Below are 25,565 nucleotides of genomic sequence, written 5' to 3' on the forward strand. Positions count from 1 at the left end.
TATGGGGTAAACTCTCTAAATCTAAATTAAAAACAAATTTGTACAGTAGATTGGCTCACATTTGGGATTGGTTGGCTAAACCAAGTCTCCTTTGACCCCAAGTTAGTCCTGGTCATTTGGATTTGGGATGTAAAGTGCTCTAGTCTTAAAATGGGTAACAAAGTAAGGCATATGGTAGGTTAAGGGCTTAGATTCATGTAACCACCACCCTTCCACCAAGCTTACCCCTCCTCCAGCTATCTAGAAAGTATTCAAAGATCATTCATATGCTAATGTGCCTTGCTAGCAAAAGTTGTCTCTTCAGCAGGCACTGGAGACTGAAGTCCATCTAAGAAATATTGGAAGGTCCATTTGTATGTTAATGTGCTTTGCTATCAAAGTTGGTCTAAAGGTCTAGATCTTGGTTATCTCTAAGTGATTGTTTTTTTAGCAAAAGTATTCATTTTTATGTTTAAGTTTTGAGAAATGCTGATCACATGAATCTATAGTGCTATGGGAAGAAGTATCTGTCACCACTGTTATTGCAAGACACTGATAGCTGATATTCATTTTAAAATCTAAGTGCACTTTAAGCATTTTGTGCCCACCTGCCTATGGAATTGGAGGTTGTGTGAGAGGATGGATTTGGGGTTGGGCTTATATGGGTCTTTACAAGGAAGTAGAAAATAATAATTTAAAAAAACAGGCTATAGTGTCTTAGGAGCCAAGGGAGTCCCCCCTTCTCCCTCCTTGACCAGACTGACAATGGAATGCTCCACCTGGGGTGAAGGAACTTCCAGCTAAGCCAAGGTCTGACTGACTTTCCTGTGGTCAAGTGAATGATCCTTCATACAGGATCCCTGGCCTGCCAGTTCCTTGTATTTACCGGAAGCTTTCCAGTTCCCAACTATGGACCAAGATGATGCTTTTATGTGAAATCATCCCTCAAAGTAACCTCGAAGTCATCCTTTTCATTTTAATATGCAATGGAGATTCCTCAAAAACTTTTGTGTATGTGTGTGTGTGTGTGTGTGTGTGTGTGTATGTGTGTTCACGCGCGCGTGCCAATCCAGAGGCTTGAACTTGGGCCTTGGCTGCTGTCCTTGAGCTTTTGTGCTCAAGACTGACACTCTACCACCTGGACCACAGGTCTTTAATAATGAGCTACTAGTACAAGGTCCACATGGGAAAAACAGGAGGGAAAGGGGCTATGGCCTGGCCTTTCTCAAAAAGCCGCGACCTTATCGGCTCACCTAATTTGGGATAGGTCACCATGATGATGTCCTTGTCCTTCAGCATGAACTTCTCATGGGCTGCTTCTATGGTTTTGGGGTTGAAACCCACAAGTGAGAAAAAAATGCCCTCATACCACACATAGTCCTGTGCCATGGTGCAGGTCTTGTGTGCCTAGCCCTTGGTATCAGACCACTGCCACTGTGCAGATGGTGGCAGAGTCTTGGTTGTCATCCTGGTGGTGAAGGCAATCAGTAACTGTTTTCATTTTGCTGCAAAAAATAATTTGATAATTAACAACAACAACAACACAGTGTGATTGTCACCAGGGATTTTTATTCGGCAAATGTGAAATCATTCAAAAGGTGATCTGTCCTCATCTAGTTTTTACTTCACAGCAGGGAACCAGAACTACAAAAAAAATAGGCTTGAAGGTAGGTTTCATTAATTAAAAACATTACAGATACTTATTTTGAGAAGCAGTGTAGATATCACAAAAATTGCAGAGAGAGGTTGGACTTCTGGCTCAAGGGCCTATGTTTAATTCACTAATATCAACCAAAAATCATTGCAAAGAATCCTCATTAAATTTTTCTTCTGATTTCCTCTGCTTCTCCCAGGATCTCTCTCTACTCCAGGATGGCAGCCATGATCCCCCAGGTCATGGATCTCCATTGCTCCTCAGGCTCCTGGGGGCAGGGAGAGTTTTTCAGACATCCTTTCCTTGTCCTGACTGAAAGAGGTTTGAGCAACACCGAATATTTCCTGTAACATCACTGGGATGGTGTGTGTGTGTGTGTGTGTGTGTGTGTGTGTGTGTGTGTGTGTGTGTGTGTGTTTATGTGTGTTTCCGAGAGAGAGACAGAGACAGAGAGACATAGAGAGAGAGAGAGACAGAGAGAGAGAGAGACAGAGAGAGAGAGAGAGAGAGAGAGAGAGAGAGAGAGAGAGAGAATGTCCTGGGATTTGAACTCAGGAGCTAGGTACTGTACTTAAGCTTTTTTTGCTCAAAGACAGCAGTCTGCCACTTGAGCCACAGTTCTACTCCCAGACTTTTGCTAATTCATTGGAAATAAGGGGCCCACTGACTTTCCTCTCTTTATTGGCTTTGAACCTGGATCCTCAGATCTCAGCCTCCTAAGTAGCTACAATGTCAAAGCAGAAGCCACTGTCTCCTGGCTTTATAAGTTTTGATAATAACTGTGATGCTATAAATGAAAAGTTGTACCATAGTGATTTTTAATAGGCTAGGGATCAAATGTACCACCATCAGAATCAGGTGCCTCACAGAGGCACGAATGTTCGTGTCCACAGACACTGGGGTAAGTCTGTACCTTAGTCCCATGGGAACAGCGCTGGAGGAAATCCTGCCATCTTCTCCCACAATATTTTGTCGAAGTCTTCAGCCTGGGTTACAGTGAAGTGGTTCTTCCAGTCTCCCACAATGCCTGGAAGCCATGAAGAAATGCTGAGATCAGCTGGGGCAGGAATGGCCCAGCCCACCAGCTCCCCATCTGGGCCCAGCCATGCACCTGTTGTGACACTAGAACTCAGAAGGAAGAATCATCTAGAACTGTATGTGCATGTGTGTGTGCATGCGTATTTGTGTGTCTGTGTCTCTGTGTGCCAATAGTGGGTCTGAGCACTGTCTTTGAGTCTTTTTGCTCAATGCTGGTACTCTGCCACTTGAGTCACAGCTCCTCTTCTGGCTTTTTGCTGGTGAATTGGAGATAAAAGTCTCACAGACTTTTCCTGCCTGGGCTGGCTTTGAGCCTTGATCTCCAGATCTCAAAGTCCTAAGTGACAGGGATTTCAGGTATGAGCCACCAGAGACTGATAAGCCAAGTAGTTTACCAGGATCTCAGTGAATTCAAAGATGGATTTGGCGTTGCCCAGGCTTCAAACCTCTGAGGAAAATCCTGCCATAGAGGAGATCAAACTGAAGACAGAACACCAGGGTTCAGGGGTCTAGGAGGTACATGCAAACAGGCAATGAAGAAACAGGAAGGTAGAAAGAAGTAAGAATGGAACACGAGTAAGCAAGACACCAGACCTAAGAAACACAGGACTAGCAGAACCAGAGGATTTCATTGTGGTCCCTAAGCCTTTCATTTCACAGGGAAATCTCTCGATAGTAGAGATATACATGATTCTAAAGCCTAAGCCAATAAAAAATACAACAAATGGATGAATATGACTGGAAAAAATCATAAAAGTTCTTAGTCACAAAAACAAGAACAAGAAAACAAATGCAATTTTCAGACTGGGAGAGAATCTTCAGCAAGTGTTCATTGGATGCAGGGTAATTATCCAGAATGGACACAGAGCTTAAAGGTATATGGACAAAGAAAAAAATCTTTCAATTATTAGATGGGCAATGGAATTGAAAAGCTATTCTGAGATGAAGAAATAAAAATGTCTAGTAGATAAATAAAGACAGCTGGGTTCTGGTGGCTCACACCTGTCATCCTGGTGATGCAAAAGGCTGAGATTGAGGATAGAGGCTCTGGGCAGAAAAGTCAGATAGATTGTTCTCTTCAGTGAACCACTAAAAATCCAGAAGTGGAGTTGTGGCTGTAGTGGTAGAGGGCCAGCTTTGAGCAAAAATTTCTAAAGAAAAAAACAACAAAAAAACCTCAGGGACAGTGCCTAGGCCCTGAGTTCAAGCCCTTGTTACACATTTTTAAAACCCAGCCAAGCACTGGTGGGCTGTCATCTGTCATCCTAGCTACTCAGGCTACTGAGAACTGAGGATGGTGGTTCAAAGCCAGCCCAGCCAGGAAAGTCCATGAGATTCTTATCTCCAGTGAACCACCAGAAAACCCGAAGTGGCGCTGTGGCTCAAAGTGGCACAGTGTGAGCCTTGAGTAAAAAAGCTCGGGGACAGCGCCCTGGCTCCGATCTCAGGCTCTACAACTGACAAAAAAGAAAAGTCATAAAGCCAAATTCAGAAAGCAGAGATCTATCAAGAATTCCCTTTCTGGTCTCTGACAGTTGTTTAAACCACAGCGGTTCCACACCTTTCCTGGTCATTATGATGCCAACAGGAAAGTTATTCTTGTTCGCCATGCTGTAATTGGACATCGTATTTTCTTTCATGGCGTGGAAGGAGCTGTTCTCCAGGAACAAGTCTAGCTCTTCGGGGTCCAGCTTCTTCCCCAGGAACTGACAGATCTTCTCCACAGTGCTCCTTGTGTCCTGCAAGAAGGAAAAACAGGACACCACACAGAGCGGCTCCCAGGAGGAGGGAGCTGTGGAGGGAGGAGAAGAAAGGACAGACAGCCAAGCACCATGACAGACTCCTATGACAGAGGCTGAGCTGGGAGCAGGGAGGGAGGAAGGGATGAGAGAGGGATAGGAAGGAGGACCAGAAGGATTTGATCCAAGCACCAAGCACTGGGATGTCATTTTATGCTTTGTGGCAGCACAACCAGAGCACAGAGGCTAGAAATGTCCCAGACCTAGAGCAAGGCATTTGGACAGTGATCAAGTAATAATTTGTCAGTTATCCACAGGAAGATCAATACACCAGGTACTACAGTGAACCACAACTGATTTCTGAACAACACAGATTTTGTTAATGGCTGTGTGTGTGTGTGTGTGTGTGTGTGTGTGTGTGTGTGTGTGTGTTGTGTGTGTCTGTTGTGTGGTTGAACTCAGGGTGTGGGTGCTGTCCTGAGCCTTTGTCTTCACTCTACCATTTGAGCCAAAGCTCCACTCTGGCTCTTTGGTGGTTCATTGGAAATAAGAGTTTCATGCACTTTCCTGACCATGCTGGCTTTGAACCGCAATCCTCAGATCTCAGTCTCCCAAGTTGCTAGCATTGTGAAATCTGACAGGTGGACTGGGCTCTATGAAGAGGAGATGTGAGGCAGGATGACGGGACAGCAGTGGGGTGGGGTGCATGGGAAATGGATCGTTACCTTCTTCAGCACCTCATAACTGAGCTCCAGCATGTTCCCCTTCTCCCTCATGGACATCCAGCCCTGGACATGTGCAAACCATGACCCATGCCGCAAGGCAGGGTCCGTAATGAGGGATACATAATCAATTCCTGGACGTCCAGATGTGGTCTATGATCTCCACATGTTTTCCCTTGTCCCCATAGCTTCCTGCTGGTATAATTGACAATAATCTTGTGCATGTTTTTTTTTTTTTGTTTGTTCGTGGGGCTTAATCTCTGGGCCTGGGCGCTGTCCCTCAGGTCTTCAGCTCAGGGCTAGTGCTCTACCACTTGAACCACAGCAACATTTCTGGCTTTTTCTATTTATGTGATACTGAGGAATCGAACCCAGGGCTTCATGCATGCGATGTAAGCACTCTACCACTGAACCACCTTCCCGGCCCCACTTGTGCATATTTACAGGTTAAAATATCCTATTTCAGCTAGGGGCCTAGCTACTCAGGAAGGTGAGATATGAGGATCTCAGTTCAAAGCTAGCCTGGGCAGCAAACTCTGTGAGACTCTTATATCCAAGTGTTAGAGTGGTCACCTTGAGTCTATGGACATACCAAACCAAACATGCTGGATCTCGTCTGATCTCAGAAGCTAAGCTGGGTGGGGCCTGGATGGGAGAGTGGTCAACCTTGAGCAAAAGAACATTAGAGATAGTGCCCAGGCCCAGTGTTTAAGTTCCTCTACAAACAATACACATACATAGATAAATACATACATACATACATACATATACATATATGTATATATATAGATATAGATATTATATATATATCTATCTCATAGTTATCTGGGCGTCGGTGGCTCATGCCTGTCATCCAGGATACTCAAGAAACTGCCACCTGAGGCTCTTGGTTCTAAACCACTGCAGGAAGGAAAGTCTATGAGATCCTTACCTTCAATTAATCACAAAAAAATGGAAGTGGCAGTGTCGCACAAGTGGTAAAGCCAAAGCCTTGAGTGAAAAAGTAAGAGAAAGTGCCCAGGCCAAGGACTTAAACCCCAGGACCAGCACACACACACACACACACACACACACACACACACACACACACACTCACAACACACACACGTTTAGATCCTCTCATTTCACAACCCACTCACCACTGCCTTGGATGAACCATAATACTGCTGCAGAGACTGTGGATTCTTCATGTACTTTGATCCACCCCAGAAATGATAGCCAGACACAAGAACATCCTTTGGATTTCTGATGATGTAGATCACCTTGAAGGGAGAAAGAAGAAAACCAAAAGATCTTGACCATCTTTCCACATACAAGGTCTTCACCTCTCCTCAACCAAGCTCTACATGACGTGACCAGTATGGAAAGATCAATGATCTGCTCTGTGTGTGTGTGTGTGTGTCTGTCTGTCTGTGTCTGTGTCTGTGTATAAGTGCACGCGCGTGCGCGTGACAGTCTGGAGGCTTGAACTCATGGCCTGGGTACCGTCCATGAGCTTTTTTGCTCACAGCTACTGCTGTATCACTTGATCCATAGCTCCAGTTCCAATGTGATGTTTGTTTGGTGGAGTCTCTCAGACTTTTCTCCCCAAGTTGCTTTTGAACTATGATCCTTAGAACTCAGCCTCCTGAGTAACTAGTGTGACAGGTGTAAGCCACTCTTGCCTGGCTTATTTCTTCATTTTTTATTTTAGTTTAGTTTTTGGTCGGTCATTGGGATTGAACTGCAGGCCTGGGCTTGTTTTGTTTCAGGCTGGGCTCTACCACAGTGCCTCTTCCAGTTTTCAGGTGACTTGGAGATAAGAGTCTCATAGGCTTTCATGCCCAGGCTGGCTTTGAACTCTGACCCTCAGATCTCACTTACCTTGGCCTTGGAAGTGAAGAAAGACTTGGGGGAAGAGTTGCATGGGGAGGTGGGAGGAGAGGAGGGGGGCCCCTCCTTCTTGTCCTTAATGATTTTGGATCCATGTTCAGTCTCCATCCATGGGGAACCATCCCAGAATGGCTCAGACCAGATCCACTCAGGATCCCCCTTGCTGTGAATGAGACACAGGATCTCAACCACCCAGTTGGTTCCTGGAGACAGAAGATAATGGGATTGACACCCATTTCTATCTCAATTGCATAAAAATCTTGATGGTAAAATATATATAACATAAACCTTACCAATATAAACTTTGTCTAGCATACAATCTTTGGTCACACATGACCAGAATATGTGTGTGTGTGTGTGTGTGTGTGTGTGTGTGTGTGTGTGCGCGCGCGTGCGTCTGTGATCCCAAGAGCTTGATCTCCAAGCCTGGGGCTATCCCTGAGTTTTTCTGCTCAAGGTTGGTGTTCTACCACTTGAGTCACAGCTCTATCTCCTGCTTTTTGGTTGTTGATTGCCAAGTCTATCTTCGAACTGCAATCCTCAGATCTCAGACTCCTGAGCATGAGTCACAGAGTCTGGCTCACCACAATACCTTAACATTTTATAAGCCTATGCCATCCACATGTGCATAGTTGGCCCTGTCTCCTGTCCAGGCCCCCATAGTTCTCCTGTCTCTTCTAGGTTGTGGCGGCTATGTTGTTTGCACATGGTACAAGTCAAACACCATCTGTCTTCTCATGACGGCCTGCCTTTGTGTGCTTCCAGTAGCATTGGTAATCAGCGTCACTCTCCATTTATTCCCAGAGCCTATTGGGGTTAAGCAGCGAGTCTCTGTGGATAGTTGGGATGGATCCACCCCGTGGCTGTTCCTGAAATCCCTGCACTGCTCCTGGCTCCTGATTCTTAGAGCATTTCCCTTGCAGTGTGTGCTCTGTGCTGGCTCTGCCCAATCCATTGCTCCTCCCCTGGCCGCCTCCATTAGGGCCTGTTCTGCTACTGCCTTGAATTTGCTGGAAGTTTCCAGTTCCCAACTACTACCTAAAGAGAATATTTGTTTTCTTTTTGTGCCAGTCCTGGGGCATGGTCTGCACACTTTCCGAAAACAAATGTGCTTATTACTTGACTTCTGTAAAACACCTTAATAAGAACAAATAAAATTATATGAACAAAAAAGAGGTCCTGGAGATATGGCTCAAGTCATAGATTGCTAGCTGAATAGGCAAGCCAAGAGAGTAGAAGGCCCTGAGTTCAAATCCCAATACTACCTCCCACAGAAATAAACAGTTACTCCTTCAATGTTTTGCATGCACTAAATAAAAAAGCATTACACTTTATTTGAAAGGTGTCCATGAGGGCTAGATATAGAACTTTAAAAATATTGAGAAAACTAAAACACCAGAATAAAAAACTTTTCCAGGTATGTAGGAACAGAGAAAGCCAGCATGTCTTCATATGCCAGCTTCCAATGTAGCTACATGATTAAACAGAGCTTCAATGAAAACCACCTCGACCGAGTTGGCATGTGCACACGTGCTGATAGTCTGAAACATTTGTTCTAAAATGTATGTGGAGGGTAACATCGATCAAGATGCCTCCTGGAAAATGGGCAGCTTGACAGTGGAATCCTTTGGTACAGCTGCTGTACCACCTCCACTTTTCTGGAGGTTAATAGGAGATTGGAGTCCCACAGCCTTTCCTGCTTAGGCTGGTTTGAACTGTGATCTTCAGACCTTAACCATTTGCAGCTGTGAGCCACCTCGTCCAATTTGAAAGATCATTTTTAAAAAAACCTAAATAAATTAATCACATGGAAACCAAAATTTAAATTTAAAGAGGAAAAACTCACATGAAAATAAGTCATTTCTGCCCAACTAAGGATATAGTTACTAAACTAGAAAGACAGCCAACCGAGCTGGGAAGGTGGCTCAGTAGTAGAGCGCTTGCCTTACATGCATGAGGCCCTGGGGTCGATTCCTCAGCACCACATAACCAAAAAGAAAAAAAGCCAGAAGTGGCGCTGTGGCTCAAGTGGTAGAGTGCTAGCCTTGAGCTGAAGAGCTGAGGGATAGTGCCCAGGCCCAGAGTTCAGGCCCCACGACCGGACCCAAAAAAAACCAAAAACAATAACAAACAAAAGACAGCCAACCAACTTGGAAAAGATCTTTTCCAGGAATATATCAGGGAAAGTCCTAATAGCCAATAATATACAAGGAGCTCAAGGCAATTAAGGAGAGACTACTCAGAAGAAGAGGTAAGAAGAGTAAAGAAGCACATGCAGAAATGCTCAGCATCCCTGTCCTGAAAGAGCATACGAATAAAAGGATCCTGAGATGCCATCTCACACCAGTTAGATTGGCCAACATTTTGAATTCTAACAACAACTAATGTTGGCAGGGATATGGGGGAAAGAAACCCTGCAGCACCGCCGGTGGGAATGCAAACTAGTACAACCACTCTGGAGATCAGTCCAGAGATTCCTCAAAAACTAAACATAGATCTTCCTTATGACCCAGCCATACTACTCCCAGGCAGGTACCCTGAGCATCATAAGCCAGGATATGACAAGGACACCTGCACATCCATGGTCATCACCGCACTATTCACAATAGCCAAGAGAGGGAAGCAGCCCAGATGCCCCACATAGATGTGTAGCTATGTGCAATGCAATTTTACCCAGCCATTAGAAAGAATAAAATTATGTAACTTGCAGGGAAATGGATGGGACCACAACAAATCATGTTGAATGAGGGAAGCCAAGATCAGAGAGACAAACGACACATGATCTCCTTGGTATGCAGAAGTTAGATCAAAAACACTCTGGAATATGTCACTTTGCACAGCATTCTAGATATTCCTGTACAGTGAGATCAAAAGAGCTGTAGGAGAGAATAACAAAGCCCCTCTTCATATGAATATAAAATGATATGCTTTCTGAAATGAATCCTAAAGATATGGGAACAAAGGGCTTTTTGTTACTGTGCTTTTTCTTTTTGTGATGGCTCTGTATTCTTTACCTTATGTATTCACCCGCACATCTATTGGATGGTAGGGAAAGGGTAGAGAGAACCAGAACACAAATGATGAAAAAGTTCAGTGGTGGAGTGCACTGGACACTATGAAAGTGAGCTGTGCAACTCTCGGGTGGACAGGGGAGGGAGGGAATGGGAGAGAACGAGGGAACAGAAGATGCTGTGTGAAAGGAAATGTACTTATTACCAGATGTAGGTAAGTGTAACCCGGCTGTATATCACCTCTCTAACAATAAAGTAAATTAGAAAAAAAATAAAGGGGAAAAACTGGATGTGATTCTTCTAGGAGATCAGCAGCTTTCCTCCTCTGTCACTCACCCCCCAGCCCCAGACAGTCACAGATACCTAATTCTGTCATAGGCCCAACTCTACTGCACTTCTCCAACACCTTCACTGACCCACCACGCACACAGGAATCCCTGTGAAGTGGGCTGGTGAGAGATCCTCTTTTCAGAAGGGAAAGAAACAAATGAGATACTATATCGTCCCCACATGGGAGGATGGGGGGAGTAGGGCACGCAGCTACGTCCATCTCTGCTCACCTGATTTGGGGTACGTCCTCATCCTTCAGCACCAGCTTCTCGTGGGCTGCTTTTATGACTTGAGGGTTGTAACCCACGGCAGGGAAAGGAATGCCCTGGTACCATAAGTAGTTGTGAGCCATGGAGGAGCCCTGCGTGCCTGGCTCTTGGTCACAGGCCAAAATGCACTGCCACCGGGGAGGAGGTGGCCGAGTCTGGGTTTTTCATTCTGGGTGGTGAAAGCCATCATTAACGTTTTTTCATTTCATTTTGAAACAAATTTAATGATAAAAAATGCAATGCAAATGTCATGGAGTATTTTTATTGGGCAACTGTGAACTCATTCCAGGGCAATCTGTGTTCATCAGATTGTCAGTTCTTGGCAGGGAACCTGAACTACAAGAGGAAATAGAAGGAAGCAGGCTTGAGAGCAAGGTTATTTTTTATTTGGAAATTTACAAATACCTAATTTTAGAGATAGGTGTAGATATCTCAAAAATGGTCAAGAGTGAGGTCTGGACTTCTGGCTTAAGGTCCTAGGATCATTCTACTCATATCACACAAAAGCTATTGGCAAGAGCACTCAAGGCATTTTTGTTTTTTCTTTTTATCAGAAATGGGGCTTGAATTCTGAGCCTAGGCACTGTCCCTCAGCTCTTCAGCTCAAGGCTCACATCTACCACTTGAGCCACAGTGGCACTTCCGGTTTTCTGGTGGTTTATTGGAGATAAAAGTCTGGGATTAGCTCCATGGGACCAGCTCCAAGGAAGTCCTGCCACTTCTCCCAGAGTATTTGCTCCAAGGATTTGTTCTGGGCTGCGGTGAAGTGGTTCTTCCATTTCCTGGCAATGCCTGGCGGCTGGAGAGAAATGCTGAGATCAGATGAGGCCCAGCGCACCAAGGACCCAGCCCTACCTGACTCCCCATCTTGGTACTTCCACAGCCACTGGGTCTCAGAGGGAAGAATTGCTGAGAAATGTGTGTGTGTGTGTATGTGTGTGTATGTGTGGGTGTGCGCGCATGCGTGCATGCACCAGTACTGAGCCTGAACATTGGGACTGAGCTTTTATGCTGAAGGCTACCATCAAATCAGAGGTAAGAGGCTCACATACTTTTCCTTCCTGTCCTGGCTTTGAAGTTGATCCTTTAGATCTAGTTTCCTGAGTAGCTGGTATTACTGGGGTGAGTTCTTAGCCAAGAACTTTACTAGAATTTCAGTGAATTCAATGGTGGATTTGGTATTGTTCACACCTCAAATTACTGAGGACTATCCTTTGAGAGAGGAGACAATACTGAAGACAGAACACCACGGCTCTGGGATCAGGGATATGCATTAGGACAGGCAATGAAGAAACAGGAAAACACAAAGAAGTATAAGTGGAACACACACACACACACACACACACACACACACACACACACACACACACACACACACACACACACACACACACACACACACACACACACACACACACACACACACACACACACACACACACCCCACTGGGCCATTATGAATATACCAAAGCTAAGAAACTCAGGCCTAGCAGAAAGAGGATTTCAGCGTAACCCTGAAACCTAAAATTTCATGAAGGGAAATCTCTGAATAATAGAGACATAGGTAATAATTTTCTGCCTAGGGCTATCAAGCCTCTGCCAATGAGAAATGGAACAAATAAATGAGTGTGCCTGCATAAAATTGAAAAAAAAGTTTCTGCCCTCCAAAAACTCAAAGCAAACAACAAGAAGAAGAAAGCAAAACCAGTTTGAGGATTAATTTTACAATTCTTTTATTTTGAGAATTGGCATGGACATCATGATTGCAAAGGGGGGAGACTGGACTTCTGACTCAAGGCCCTAAGAGCAATCTGCTAATATCACCCAAAAATCATTGCCCAGAGCATGCAATGCGGTTTTCTTCTAATGTCCTCCGTTGACGCCAGGATCTCTTTCCACTCTAGGATCTCAGCCATGACCCTGGTATTATGGATCTCCATAGCTTCTCGGGCTCCTGGGGGCAGGGAGAGATTCTCAGACTTCCTTTCTTTGTCCTAGCCTGGCCAAGTTTGTGAAGCAACAAACACTTAAAGTAACATCAGTGGAATGATGTGTGTGTGTGTGTGTATGAGCGTGTGTACATACACACGGAATCATTCAAGGTAACAGTCTCACAGACTTTCCTGACTGGTTGGCTTTGACCCTGGGTCCTCATTTCTCAGCCTTCTGAGTAACTTAGGTAACCATTGGTGATTGGCTTTGAAAGACCTCCGAATAACTGCGGTGCTATAAATGCAAGAGTGACACCATGGAGATTTGTATCGAGGAAGGAATCAAATGGACAGCGTGAACATTGTAACCATCAGAATCAAGTGACAGCTCTATGCCCTGACCCCAAGGAGACACAACTCTTTGTCTCCACAGACATATGGAGAAGTCTGGACTTAGTCCCATAGGAACAGCTCCACAGGAAGTCCTGCCATCTTCTCCTGGAATATTTTCTCAAAGACTTCAGCCTGGGCTACGGTGAAGTGGTTCTTCCAATCCCCTGTTATGCCTAGAAGCCAGGGAGAAACGCTGCAATCAGAGGGGGCCAGCACACAGACAGCCCGGCCTACAGCTCCCTCCCTGTCCCATCCCTGCTGGGCAACTGTGGAGGACCCTGGAGCTCAGAGGGGAGAATTGTCAATACCTGTATGGGTGTGTGTGTGTGTGTGTGTGTGTGTGTGTGTGTACACTCATGCATGTGTGCCTGTGCCTGCATGAGTGCACATGTGTGTACACATGTGGGTGTGTAAGGGTGTGTGCCTACCCATGTGTGGCGTGCACATGAGTGTCAATGTGTGGCTTTGGTGTGGTGTTCCCTTACATTTGTGTGTGACAGTGTGCGTGTGTGTGCATGCATGCGCACATGCCCATGTGTGTAGGTGCAGGAGGGTGTGCCATTACTGGGCCTGGGGGCTATCTCTGAGCTGTTTTCCTCAAGGCTGGTACTCTGCCATTTGTGACACAGCTCCACTTCTGGCTTTTTGCTGGTGAATTGCAGATAAGAGTCTCATAGAATTTTCCTGCCTGTGGGGCTTTGGACCATGATCCTCAGATTCTAACTCCCTGAGTATCTGGGATTACAGGCGTGAGCCATCGGCACCAGTCCAAGCAAGAACTTCACACCAGAATATCAGTGAATTCAATGATGGATTTGGTGTTGTCCAGCCCTAAAAACAATGAGGAAAATGCTTCCATAGAGAGAACCAAAGAAGACAGAACACAGAGTGGGGGGGGGGGGGGCGGGGACACGCTGGGAATGTGACTTAGTGGTAGAATGCTTGCCTAGCATGCATAAAGCCCAGGGTTTGATTCCTCAGTACCACATACACGGAAAAAGCCAGAAGTGGCTGTGGGTCAAGTGGCAGAGTGCTAGGCTTGAGCAAAAAAAAAAAAAAAACATGGAGAAAAAGAAGCTGAGGGACAGTGGTCAGTGGTCAGTCCCTGAATTTAAGCCCCAGGACAGGCAAAAAAGAAAAAGAAAGAAAGAAAGAATGAAAGAAAAAAAGAAGGAAGGAAGGAAGGAAGGAAGGAAGAGAAAAGAAAAAAAAGAAAAGAAAAGAACACCAGGATTCCGACATCAGGGAGATGCATTAGAACAGGCAATGGCCAAACAGGAAAACAGAAGTGCAAATGGAGCACAATAAAGCTAAACAAAAACACAGGCCACAGTGAAGACACCAAAGTTAAGAAACACAGGCCTATAATCTAAGGATAATGGGTGTAGAGGAGCACCTAGAAACAGAAGTTAATGGTCTAGGAAATTTGTTTAACAGGATCCTAGCAGAGAACTTCCCAAACATGCAAAAAGATAGGCCTATTCAAATACAAGAAGCTTTTAGAACTCCAAATAGACCAGACCAGAATAGAACATCCCATTGTCACATAATCCACACAGGATCAATTCAGACCAAGGAAAAGATCCTTAAAGCTGTCCAGGAGAAAAGATTAATCACCTATAAAGGGAAAACAATTAGAATCACCTCAGATTTCTCAGCAGAGACAATCAAAGCAAGAAGAGCCTGGAATGATATATGGCATGCCCTAAAAACAAACAACTATCAACCAAGAATACTGTACCCAGCTAAACTCTCCTTCATAACTGAAGGCCAAATAAAAACCCTCCATAGCAAAGAAAAATTGAAACAATACATCTCGACCAAACCAGCCCTACAAAAGATTCTTAAAGACTTCCTACACATAGAAAACCAACAAGACCACAACAAAGGCCAAGAAACTGCACCCAAACTGAGAATCCAAGAACCATAGGAAGAACCCAGTTTTCCCAGCCCCCAAGAAGGTGGATAACATGGAAGGAACTGCCAAATACCTATCAGTCCTATCTCTTAACATTAATGGACTTAACTCTCCAATTAAGTGACATAGACTGTCTAGTTGGATTAAAAAACAAGATCCTTCTATCTGCTGCCTTCAGGAGTCACATCTTGCCTGTAAAAACAAACACATTTTCAATGTTAAAGGCTGGAAAAAAATCTACCAAGCAAACAGCCCCCATAAACAGGCGGGAGTTGCAATCCTAATATCAGATAAAATAGACTTCAAATTAAAATTTGTGAGAAGAGATAAAGAAGGTCACTACATACTAATTAAGGGATCTCTCCTTCAGGAGGATATTACAATTTTAAACATCTATTTGCCAAACAACGGAGCACCCAAATTTATCCAAGAAACACTACTTTCCTTCAAATCCCACATAGATCCAAAGATATTAATAGTTGGGGATTTTAGCACACCACTCTCCCCACTAGATAGATCAACTCGGCAAAAACTCAACAGAGAAACCGCAGATCTAAACAACTGCATAGATGAACTAGATTTAACAGACATCTACCGAATATTTCACCCAGCAGCATCAGAATACACGTTTTTCTCAGCAGAACATGGAACATTTTCTAAAATAGACCACATTTTAGGCCACAAAGGAAACTTGTCCAAATTCAGAAACATTGAAGTTATACCTTGCAGCCTCTCTGACCACAAGGGAATAAAATTAGAACTCAACACCAAAAGCCACCAAAGAAAGTCCGGTAACACTTTGGAGGCTGAGCAACACACTGCTGAATCACGAGTGGGTCAAGGAAGAGATTAGAAAGGAAATTCAAATGTTCATGCTATTCAACAAAAATGAGCACACAAATTACCAGCTCCTCTAGGACACAGCAAAGGCAGTACTCAGAGGCAAGTTTATAGCTCTGAGTTCTTACATCAACAAATTGGAGAGATCAAAAATTTAATGAGACATCTGAACCTCCTTGAAAAAGAGCAGCAAGATAAACCCCAATCCAGTAGATGGAAAGAAATAATTAAAATTAAATCAGAATTGAATGAATTAGAATCCAAAAAAACTATAGAAAGAATCAACAAAACAAAGAGTTGGTTCTTCGAAAAAAATAACAAAATTGACAGACCCTTAGCAAATCTTATCAGAAAAAGAAGAGAACACACCCAAATAAATAAACTCAGAGAGGAGAATGGAAACATCACCATGGAAACAACCAAGATTCAGAACATTTTAAGGGAATACTTCTCAAAACTTTATGCTAATAAGTTTGAGAAATTGGCAGAAATGGACATTTTCCTAGCAAATATTGACATGCCAAAACTAAACCAAGATGAGTTAAACTATCTTTAACAGGCCCCTATCAAGCATTGAAATAGAAACAGCAAGAAGAGACCTCCCAGCTGAGAAAAGTCCAGGACCAGATGGTTTTACAGCGGAATTCTGCAAGGCCTTCAAAGCAGAGCTCACACCAATACTCCTCCAACTCTTCAATGAAATTGAAAGAGAAAGTTCACTACAGAACACATTCTATGAAGCTATCATAACCCTCATCCCAAAACCAGGCAGGGACTCATCAAAGAAAGAGAACTATAGACCCATTTCTTTGATGAACATTGATGCAAAACTTCTCAACAAAATTTTGGCCAATCGACTTCAACAATTCATCCAAAAAATCATACACCACAATCAAACAGGATTCATTTCAGGGATGCAAAGCTGGTTCAATATACGCAAATCAATTAATATTATTCATCACATCAACAGGAGCAAGGATAAGAACCCACATGGTTATCTCAATAGATGCAGAAAAAGCATTCGACAAGATCCAACACCCCTTTATGATGAAGGTTTTGGAAAAATTAGGAATCCATGGGACATTCCTCAATACAATAAAGGCTGTATATGACAAACCTACAGCCAGCATTATACTTAATGGTGAAAAACTAAAGCTATTTCCTCTTAACTCAGGAACAAGACAAGGATGTCCACTCTCTCCACTTCTCTTTTTTTTGGGGGGGGGGTCCAGTCATGGGGCCTGAACTCTGGGCCTGAGTGCTGTCCCTCAGCTCTTCAGCTCAAGGCTAGCACTCTACCTTTTCTTTTTGCTTATGTGGTGCTGAGGAATCGAACCCAGGGCCTCAGGAATGCAAGGCAAGCGCTCTACCACTGAGCCAACTTCCCAGCCCTCTCTCCACTTCTCTTCAATCTAGTATTAGAATGCCTAGCTATAGCAATAAGACAAGATGCAGACATAAAGGGGATCCAAATAGGGAAAGAAGAAATAAAACTGTCCCTCTTTGCAGATGACATGATCTTGTACTTAAAGAATCCCATAGACTCCACTCCCAAATTACTCAAGCTGATTCAAAACTTTGGCAAAGTAGCAGGGTATAAAATTAACCCCCCAAAATCAATGGCTTTTCTGTATGCCAACAATGAGAAAAGTGGGGCTGAAATTAGGAAAGCAACTCCATGTATAACAGCCCCACAAAAAATAAAATACCTAGCAATTAACTTAACCAAAGAAGTGAAGGACCTCTATGATGAAAACTTTAAAAACTTGAAAAAGGAAATCAAAACAGAACTTAGAAAATGGGAAAAACTCCCATGCTCCTGGATTGGAAAGATTAACATCGTGAAAATGGCAATACTTCCCAAGGCTATCTACAAATTTAATGTGATACCTATCAAAATTCCAACCTCATTCTTCAAGGAAATAGAAGAGGCAATCCAAAAATTCATATGGAACAATAAAAGACCCCAAATAGCAAAAACTCTCCTCAACGGAAAGAACACTGCTGGAGGAATATCAATACCAAATTTCAAACTCTACTATAAAGTCATAGTAATCAAAACAACTTGGTATTGGCACAAGAACAGACCTCAGGACCAATGGAATAGAATTGAAAACCCAGAAATGAACCTACAGACCTACAGCCATCTAATCTTTGATAAGGGAGCTAAAACAATAGAATGGAAGAAAGACAGCCTCTTCAGTAAATGGTGCTGGCAAAATTGGTTAACTACTTGTAGAAAACTAAAGCTAGATCCTTATGTATCACTCTACACCAGAATCAACTCCAAATGGATCAAAGACCTCGGAGTCAAGGCAGACACTCTGAAAACATTACAGGATGGAATAGGAGAAACCCTAGGTCTCCTTGGCGCAGGCTGAAATTTTCTTAATAGAGACCCGGAAACACAACAAATCAAAGAAAGGTTGGACAAATGGGATTGCATGAAGTTGCAGAGCTTCTGCATGGCAAAGGTCATAGCTAGCAAGATCAATAGAAAGACCACAGATTGGGAGAAGATCTTCACTAGCCACACAACGAACAAGGGTCTCATATCTAAAATATACTTGGAAATCAAAAAATTTAATCCCCCAACAACAAATCCTCAAGGAAACAACTGCCCAATAAAATAAGAGGGCTAAGGCTTAAAGAGAAACTTCTCTGAAGAAGAAAGAAGGATGGCCAATAGACACATGAAGAAATGTTCAACATCCCTAGCCATAAAAGAAATGCAAATCAAAACAACATTGAGATACCACCTCACCCCAGTTAGAATGGCAAAAATCAAGAACTCTAATAACAACAGATGCTGGAGGGGATGTGGACAGAAGGGAACCTTACTTCATTGTGGGTGGGAGTGTAAACTTGGTCAACCACTTTGGAAAGTAGTATGGAGGTTCCTCAAAAGACTCCACATAGAACTCCCCTATGACCCAGCAATCCCACTGTTGGGCATTTACCCAAATGTTTACAAACAAGACCACACTAAAGCTACCAGCACAACTATGTTTATTGCAGCATTATTTACCATAGCTAAGATATGGAACCAACCCAGATGCCCCTCAGTAGATGAATGGATCAAGAAAATGTGGTATATATACACAATGGAATTCTATGCCTCCATCAGAAAGAATGACATTGCCCCATTTGTTAGGAAATGGAAAGACTTGGAAAAAATTATATTAAGTGAAGTAAGCCAAGCCCAAAGAAACATAGGTCCGATGATTTCCCTTATTTGCAATATCTAGTATATGTATGAGTCAAGCAGAAAAGGTCAGATAAGGTGATGTTAGGAAAATGAACCCTAAGATATGTATTTTAAATGTTTTTTTTTCTTTCATGCATTTGTTTCTACCGCAATTATAAAATTATTTCTTTGTTACTTTGTATGTCCCTCCCCCATAGTATAACCCCTGCTTTCACTGTATTTGATGTTGGTATAATTTGTGGAGGGGAAGGGAAAAAAACAAGTCATTTAAAAAAGGATACAGGTGGACCTGTCGCAACAATGAGAAGTACAATTTGTCATGTCAAAAATGAACTTTACAACTTGGTGGGGGAGCATTGGGGGGGGAGGGAGGATGCGAAGTGATGGGAAGGGTAAACAAAGGAGGAGGCTACAATGCTTGATAGGAAATGTACTCACTATCTTGCCCATGTAATTGTAACCACTCTGTACATTATTTTCACAATAAAAAACAGAAAAAGATAATTAAAAAACTAAAAAAAACCCCACAGGCCTAGCAGAAACAGAGGATTTCAATGTAGTAATGGAATAAAAAAAAGCTATTCTGATATGAAGAAATAAAAATAACTAATAAGAACATAAAAACCACTGGGTCCTGGTGGCTTACACCTGTTATCCTGGCATGTCAAAAGGTTGAGATTGGAGGGTCAGGTTTGAAGGAAAGACTGTGAGACTCTTTCTCCAAGGAACCATGCAAAAGCCAGAAGTGGAGTATGGCTCAAGTGCTGGAGCACCAGCCTTCAAAATTAAAAAAATAATTAAACACTACCCAAGCCCTGAGTTCAAGCCATAGGACTAACACACATTAAAAAAAAACAACTATAGAGCCAAGAATTCCCTTCCTGATCTCTGACAGATGATTAAACCACAATGAGTGATTCCACACCTTTCCTGGTAACTAAGAATCCAGGAGAAACGTAATCCCCGCTCAGCAGGCTGAAATTGGACATCGTGTTTTTCTTCATGGCCTGGAAGGAGCTGTTCTCCAAGACCAACTCCAGTTCTTCGGGGTTCAACTTCTTCCCCAGGAACTGACAGATCTTCTCCACAGTGCTCCTTGTGTCCTGCAAGAAAGAAAAGCAGGACAAGAACACAGGGCAACTCTCAGGAGGAGGGAGCTTTGGAGGGAGGACAAGAAGAGACAGACAGCCAAGCTCCAAGACAGACTCATGTGTCAGAGGCTGAGCTGGGAGCAGGGATGTAGGGAGCCTATGGTACAGCTCAACAGGAAAGGTCATCTGAACCCTTGTGCTTACTCTAAGGCACATACAAAGAACTGGATTACTTAAAAATCACTAGGTGCCCGGAATTGGTTTAGGATGTCTGTAGAGTCTGTTTTATATTTAACCAATTGGCCTTGTCATGTTTTTATTGCACTCTGTTTTTAAAAAGCCTAAAGATTCCTTGTTTTTCTGGACTATACTAACCTTATGCAACTTCTTGATTTCTTCTAACAGTATATATAGGAGGAAACTAAAAATCAACGGTGCTGCAGTCTTGAGCTGCAAACCTCCCCACCCCATCCTTTGTCTTCTGTCTTTTTTTTCTCATCCTTGTCCCCTAAATCAGGATTCCCTTTCGATGCTGGCAGGCTCTGGCACAGGGAAGAGGGAGGGATGAGAGCAGGATAGGAAGGAGGACTGGAAGGATTTGATCCAAGCACAACCAGAGAACAGAGGCTGGAGATGTCCCAGACCTAGAGCAAGGCATTTGGACAATGATCAAGTGATAATTTGACAGTTATCCACAGGAAGATCAATGCACCAGGTACTACAGTGAACCACAGCTGGTTTCTGAAGAACACAGATTTTGTTAATGGCTGTGTGTGAGAGAGAGTTGTGTGTGTCTGTTGTATGGATGAACTCAGTGTGTGCATACTATCTTGAGCCTTTGTGCTCAAGGCTAGCTCTACCACTTGAGCCACAGCTCCACTCTGGCTCTTTGGTGGTTCATTGGAAATAAGAGTCTCATGGACTTTCCTGCCCAGGCTGGCTTTGAACTGTAATCCACAGATGCCATCTTCCTGAGTAGCTGGTATTGTGTAGTCTGACCAGTGGAATGGGGTCTATGAAGAAGGAGAGATGTGTGTCAGTGTGAGGGGGCAGTGGGGTGGGGTGCAGGGAAAATGGATCGTTACCTTCTTCAGCTCCTCGTAACTGAGCACCAGCACGTTCTCCCTCTCCCTCATGGACATCCAGCCCTGGACATGTGCAAACCATGACCCGAACCGCACTGCAGGGTGGGAAACGAGAGACAAATAATCAACTCCTGGACATCAGATGTGGTCTATATTCTCCACACGTTTCCCCTTGTCTCTGTCTACTTCTCACAGGTATCACTGGCAAAAATCTTGTGCATATTTACCAATTAAAATAGATTTAGCCACTGGTAGCTTACACCTGTCATCCTAGCTACTCAGGAGGCTGAGATCTGAAGCTCTCTTTTCAGGCAGTCAAGGAAAGGAAGTCCTTGAGAAGCTTATACCCAATTAATCACTAAAAAGATGGAAGCGGAGCTGAGGGTCAGCAGAAATCGAGCCCTAGCCTTGAGTGAAAAAACAAGGGAAAGTCCCCAGGGCCAGAGTTCATGCCCCAGGACCAACACACAGGTGCAGGTGCACACACACACACACACACACACACACACACACAAACACACAAACACACACACACACACTGTTTAGATCCCTTCACTTCACAAGCCACTCACCGCTGCCTTCAATGAACCAGTCATAATACTGCTGCAGAGACTGTGGATTCTTCAAGAACTTTGCTCCAGCCGAGTAATAATAGCCAGACACAAGGACATCTTTCGGATTTCTGATGACGTAGATCACCTTAAAGGGAAAAAGGCAAAAATGAAAAAATCATTACCATCTTTCTGACATTCAAGGCCTTGATCTCTCCATATCCATGTTGTATATGATAGGATCCATATCAAAGGATAAGCCATCTATCTGCTCATTGTCCTAATTAGAACTCTAATTGCTTTTGTTGTTCATGCCAGTCCTGAGGCTTGAACTCATGGACTGGGCACTCTCTCTGGGCTTGTTCTCTCAAAGCTGGCACTCTACCACTTGGAATCATACCTCCATTGACAGGTTGGCAGTGGTTCCTTGGAGATAACAGTTTTTTGGACTTTTCTGCCCAGGTTGGATTTGAACTCCAATATTCAGACATCCTCCTCCTGAGTAACTAGGGTGGTCGCTATTAGCCATTGGTGTCTGGCTTATTTATTCACATTTTCCTTTTTTCTTGGTCAATCATGGGGATTTAAATCTGGTCCTGAGCACTGTCCCTGAGCTTCTTTGCTCACTCTACCACTTGGAGCCACAGCACCATTTCTGTTTTTTTTGTCGTTAATTGGAGTCTCATACAATTACAAACCTGAGCTGACTTCGAACTACAACCCTCAGATCTCAGCCTCCTGAGCAGCTAGCCAGGACTACAGGTGTGAGCCGTGGTGCACAGGTAAAGTATTTGCTTTATTTTTTCCGGACGTGGGGTTTGAACTCTGGGTCTGGGTGCTATCCTTCAGCTCTTCATCTCAAGGCTAGCTCTCTACGACGTGAGCCACAGTGCCATTTCCGGTTTTCTGGTGGTTTATTGGAGATAAGAGTTTCACGGACTTTCCTGACTGGGCTGTCTTTGAACCCTGATCCTCAGATCTCAGCCTCCTGAGTAGCTAGGATGACAGGCATGAGCCACTGGTGCGTGGCACATATTCACTTTTGATGGAATGAAGCTCAAAGAACAGACAGGGAAGCAGTTGTGTATAAAGGAGATTTGTGAGTTCTGGTTGAGCTTAAATGGTGGTTTTGAAGATTCTGGCACCCAGGTCATCTGTGAGGGCCCATCTGCACTGGTCCATATCTTGGGTCTGAGGTCTCTCAGCAGATGAGCACAACTTCAGGGCCATGGAAAACTGCTAAAGGCCAACACAGCTTGGCCTCATCTCCAGGTCTATGTGTTTGAGAATTCAAGATTCAAAAGCATCAGTTGAGCCTGGAAACGTGGCTCATACCTGTCATGCTAGCTACTCAGGAGGCCGAGATCTGAGTATTTCAGTTCAAAGCTAAGCCAAGCAGGAGATTCTGCGAGACATTTAGTCTCCAAATAACCAACAAAAACCAAGGAGCTGAGCTCAAGTGGCAGAGCTCTAACATTGAGAAGAAAATCTCAGGAACAGGGCCCAGGCCCTGAGTTCAAGCCCCAGCACAGGCACACACACAAAAAAAGGAGCATTGATGTAGCAGTTATTGAGCACTGAGCCTGACCTTGGCCTTGGAAGTGAAGAAAGACTTGGGGAAGAGTTGGATGGGGAGGTGGGAGGAGATGAGGGGGGGAGCCTCCTTCCTGTCTTTTATGGTTTGGAATCCACCTTCAGTCTCCATCCATGGGGAGCGATCCCAGATAGGCACAGAGCGGATCCACTCGGGATCCCCCTTGCTGTGAATGAGACACAGGATCTCAATCATCCAGTTGGTTCCTGGAGACAGAAGGAAAATGAAGGTCACTCATTTCTATCTGAATTGTATAAATTCCGTGACGGTAAAATATACATAACACAAACCTTACCGATATAGACTTTGTCTGGCATACAATGTTTGATCATGTAATGTCCATATTCGTGTATGTGTATGTGTGTGCGCGCACATGTACATGCATATTTGCACTCCTAGGGCTTGAACTCCTGCCCTGGCACTGCTCCTGGCTCCTGATTCTCAGTGCATTTTCCTTGCCGTGAGTGCTCAGTGCTGGCTCTGCCCCATCCCAGTGCCTGGTGCTCCTCCCTCAAAGCCCCCTGCCCCCATTACAGCCTGTTCTGCAAGTTCCCAACTACTGCCCACTATGAATATTCTTCTTATTGAACTCAGGGCCTGGACACGTGCTCAAAAGCCAAATGTACTCTGTACCGGACCTATGAAACGGAAAGCCTTCTGTACAACACCTTATTAATAACAATGAACATATAAGAACAAGAAGAGGTGCTGGAGATATGGCTCAAGTAGTAGAGTGCCAGCTGAATGAGCAAGGTGAGCAAGTACAAGGCCCTGAGTTCAAATCCCAGTACTGCAACCACCACAAAAATAAAAAATTGAAAAGTGTTTGGCATATACTAAATGAAAAATGTTACAGTATATCTAAAAGATGTCCATGAGATTGTGGTTCAAGTTTTAGAGTGTTAGCCTTGAGGAAAAGAAGCTTAGGGACAATGTTCAGACCCTGAGCTCAAGCCCCAGAACTGGGGAGGCGTAGGGGAAAGATGTCAATGAGTGCTTGATATAGAGTTTTTTTTTTAATATTGAAAAACAAAATACAAAAGCTTTTCCCCGTATGCATGGACTGAGAAAGCCAACATATCTCATATGTCAGCCTCCAATTTAGCTCAATTATTAAATACCACCCCAATTAAAAACACCTGGGCTGTAGTTGGCACGTGCACACATGCTGATAGTGTGAAACACTTGTCCCAAAATGTATGTGGAGGAGATGGTATTGATCAAGATGCCTCATCTTGCTAAATGGGCAGTGTGGCACTGAAATCCATTGATACACCTGCTGAAACGTCTTTTGGGCTTTTTTTTTTTTTGTCCATGATGGGTCTTGAACTTGGGGCCTGAGCACTGTCCCTGAACTCTTTGCTCAAGGCTAGTGCTCTACCACTTTGAACAACAGCTCCATTTGATAATTGGAGAGAAAAATTTCACAGCCTTTCTTGCCCAAGATGGCTTTGAACCAAGATCCTCAGTCTTCTGAGTAGGATTACAGACAGGAATCACCATCAGACTGCTTGAAAAATCATTTTTATAAACCTAAATAAATTAATTACATTAAAACAAAGGATAAGGGGTTGGGAAGGTAGCTCCGTGGTAGAGCGCTTGCCTTGCATGCATGAGGCCCTGGGTTCAATTCCTCAGCACCACATAAGCAAAAAGAAAAAAGCCGGAAGTGGCGCTGTGGCTCAAGTGGTAGAGCGCTAGCCTTGAGCTGAAGAGCTGAGGGACAGGGCCCAGGCCCAGAGTTTAGGCCCCACGACCGGACCCAAAATAAATAAATAAGTAAGTAAATAAATAAATAAAAATGAAACAAAGGATAATATTTAAAAGGGAAAAAATCTGGATGTGACTCTTCTATGAGCTCTGCAGAGTTCACCCTCCATCATTCACCCCTGGCCCCACAGACAGTCACAAATGCCTGATTCTGCCATAGGCTCAACTCTACCACATTGCTCCAATATATTCACCAGCCCACCTTGCACATGGCAATCCCTGTGAAATGGGCTGGCGAGATACTCGTCCATGAAGGGAAAGAAACAAATGAGCTACCACACCGTCCCTATGCAGGAGGCTGGAGGGAGGGAGGCCCAGGCCTGGCCTTTCCCACAGAGCCGCAGCCCCATCTGCTCACCTGATTTGGGGTAGGTCACTGTGATGATGTCCTCATCCTTCAGCACGAGCTCCTGGGCTGCTTTTATGGATTCAGGGGTGTACACCTCGGAAGGGAAAGGAATGCCCTGGTACCACATGTAGTCCTGAGCCATGGTGAAGTCCTGTGTGCCTGGTTATAGATCACAGACCACTTGTACTTGGACAGGTGGTGGCAGCCTCCAGGTTGGCATT

General features: G+C 44.0%; 2 protein-coding genes across 2 annotated transcripts; both read right to left on the reverse strand.

The window, feature by feature from the left end:
* Positions 1–2,547: 2,547 nt before the first annotated feature.
* LOC138812487 (3-beta-hydroxysteroid sulfotransferase-like) lies at positions 2,548–10,697 on the reverse strand. The gene is made up of 6 exons (XM_070000420.1): positions 10,576–10,697; positions 6,996–7,167; positions 6,272–6,394; positions 5,136–5,198; positions 4,233–4,410; positions 2,548–2,660 (listed from the first exon to the last, which is right to left on the reverse strand). The coding sequence occupies exons 1-6, from the start codon at positions 10,695–10,697 to the stop codon at positions 2,548–2,550; spliced, it is 771 nt and encodes a 256-aa protein (XP_069856521.1).
* Positions 10,698–12,330: 1,633 nt separating this feature from the next.
* Positions 12,331–25,565, reverse strand: LOC138812855 (sulfotransferase 2A1-like). Its single transcript, XM_070001078.1, has 6 exons — positions 25,354–25,565; positions 23,220–23,431; positions 21,653–21,779; positions 21,081–21,175; positions 19,830–20,007; positions 12,331–13,111 (listed from the first exon to the last, which is right to left on the reverse strand). Exons 1-6 carry the CDS (start codon positions 25,484–25,486, stop codon positions 12,999–13,001), a joined length of 858 nt encoding a protein of 285 aa, XP_069857179.1. The 5' UTR covers positions 25,487–25,565; the 3' UTR covers positions 12,331–12,998.

The sequence above is a fragment of the Dipodomys merriami genome, unplaced genomic scaffold (assembly GCF_024711535.1).
Source record: "Dipodomys merriami isolate MVZ:Mamm:240054 unplaced genomic scaffold, mDipMer1.0.p SCAF_57, whole genome shotgun sequence".
NCBI lineage: Eukaryota > Metazoa > Chordata > Mammalia > Rodentia > Heteromyidae > Dipodomys > Dipodomys merriami.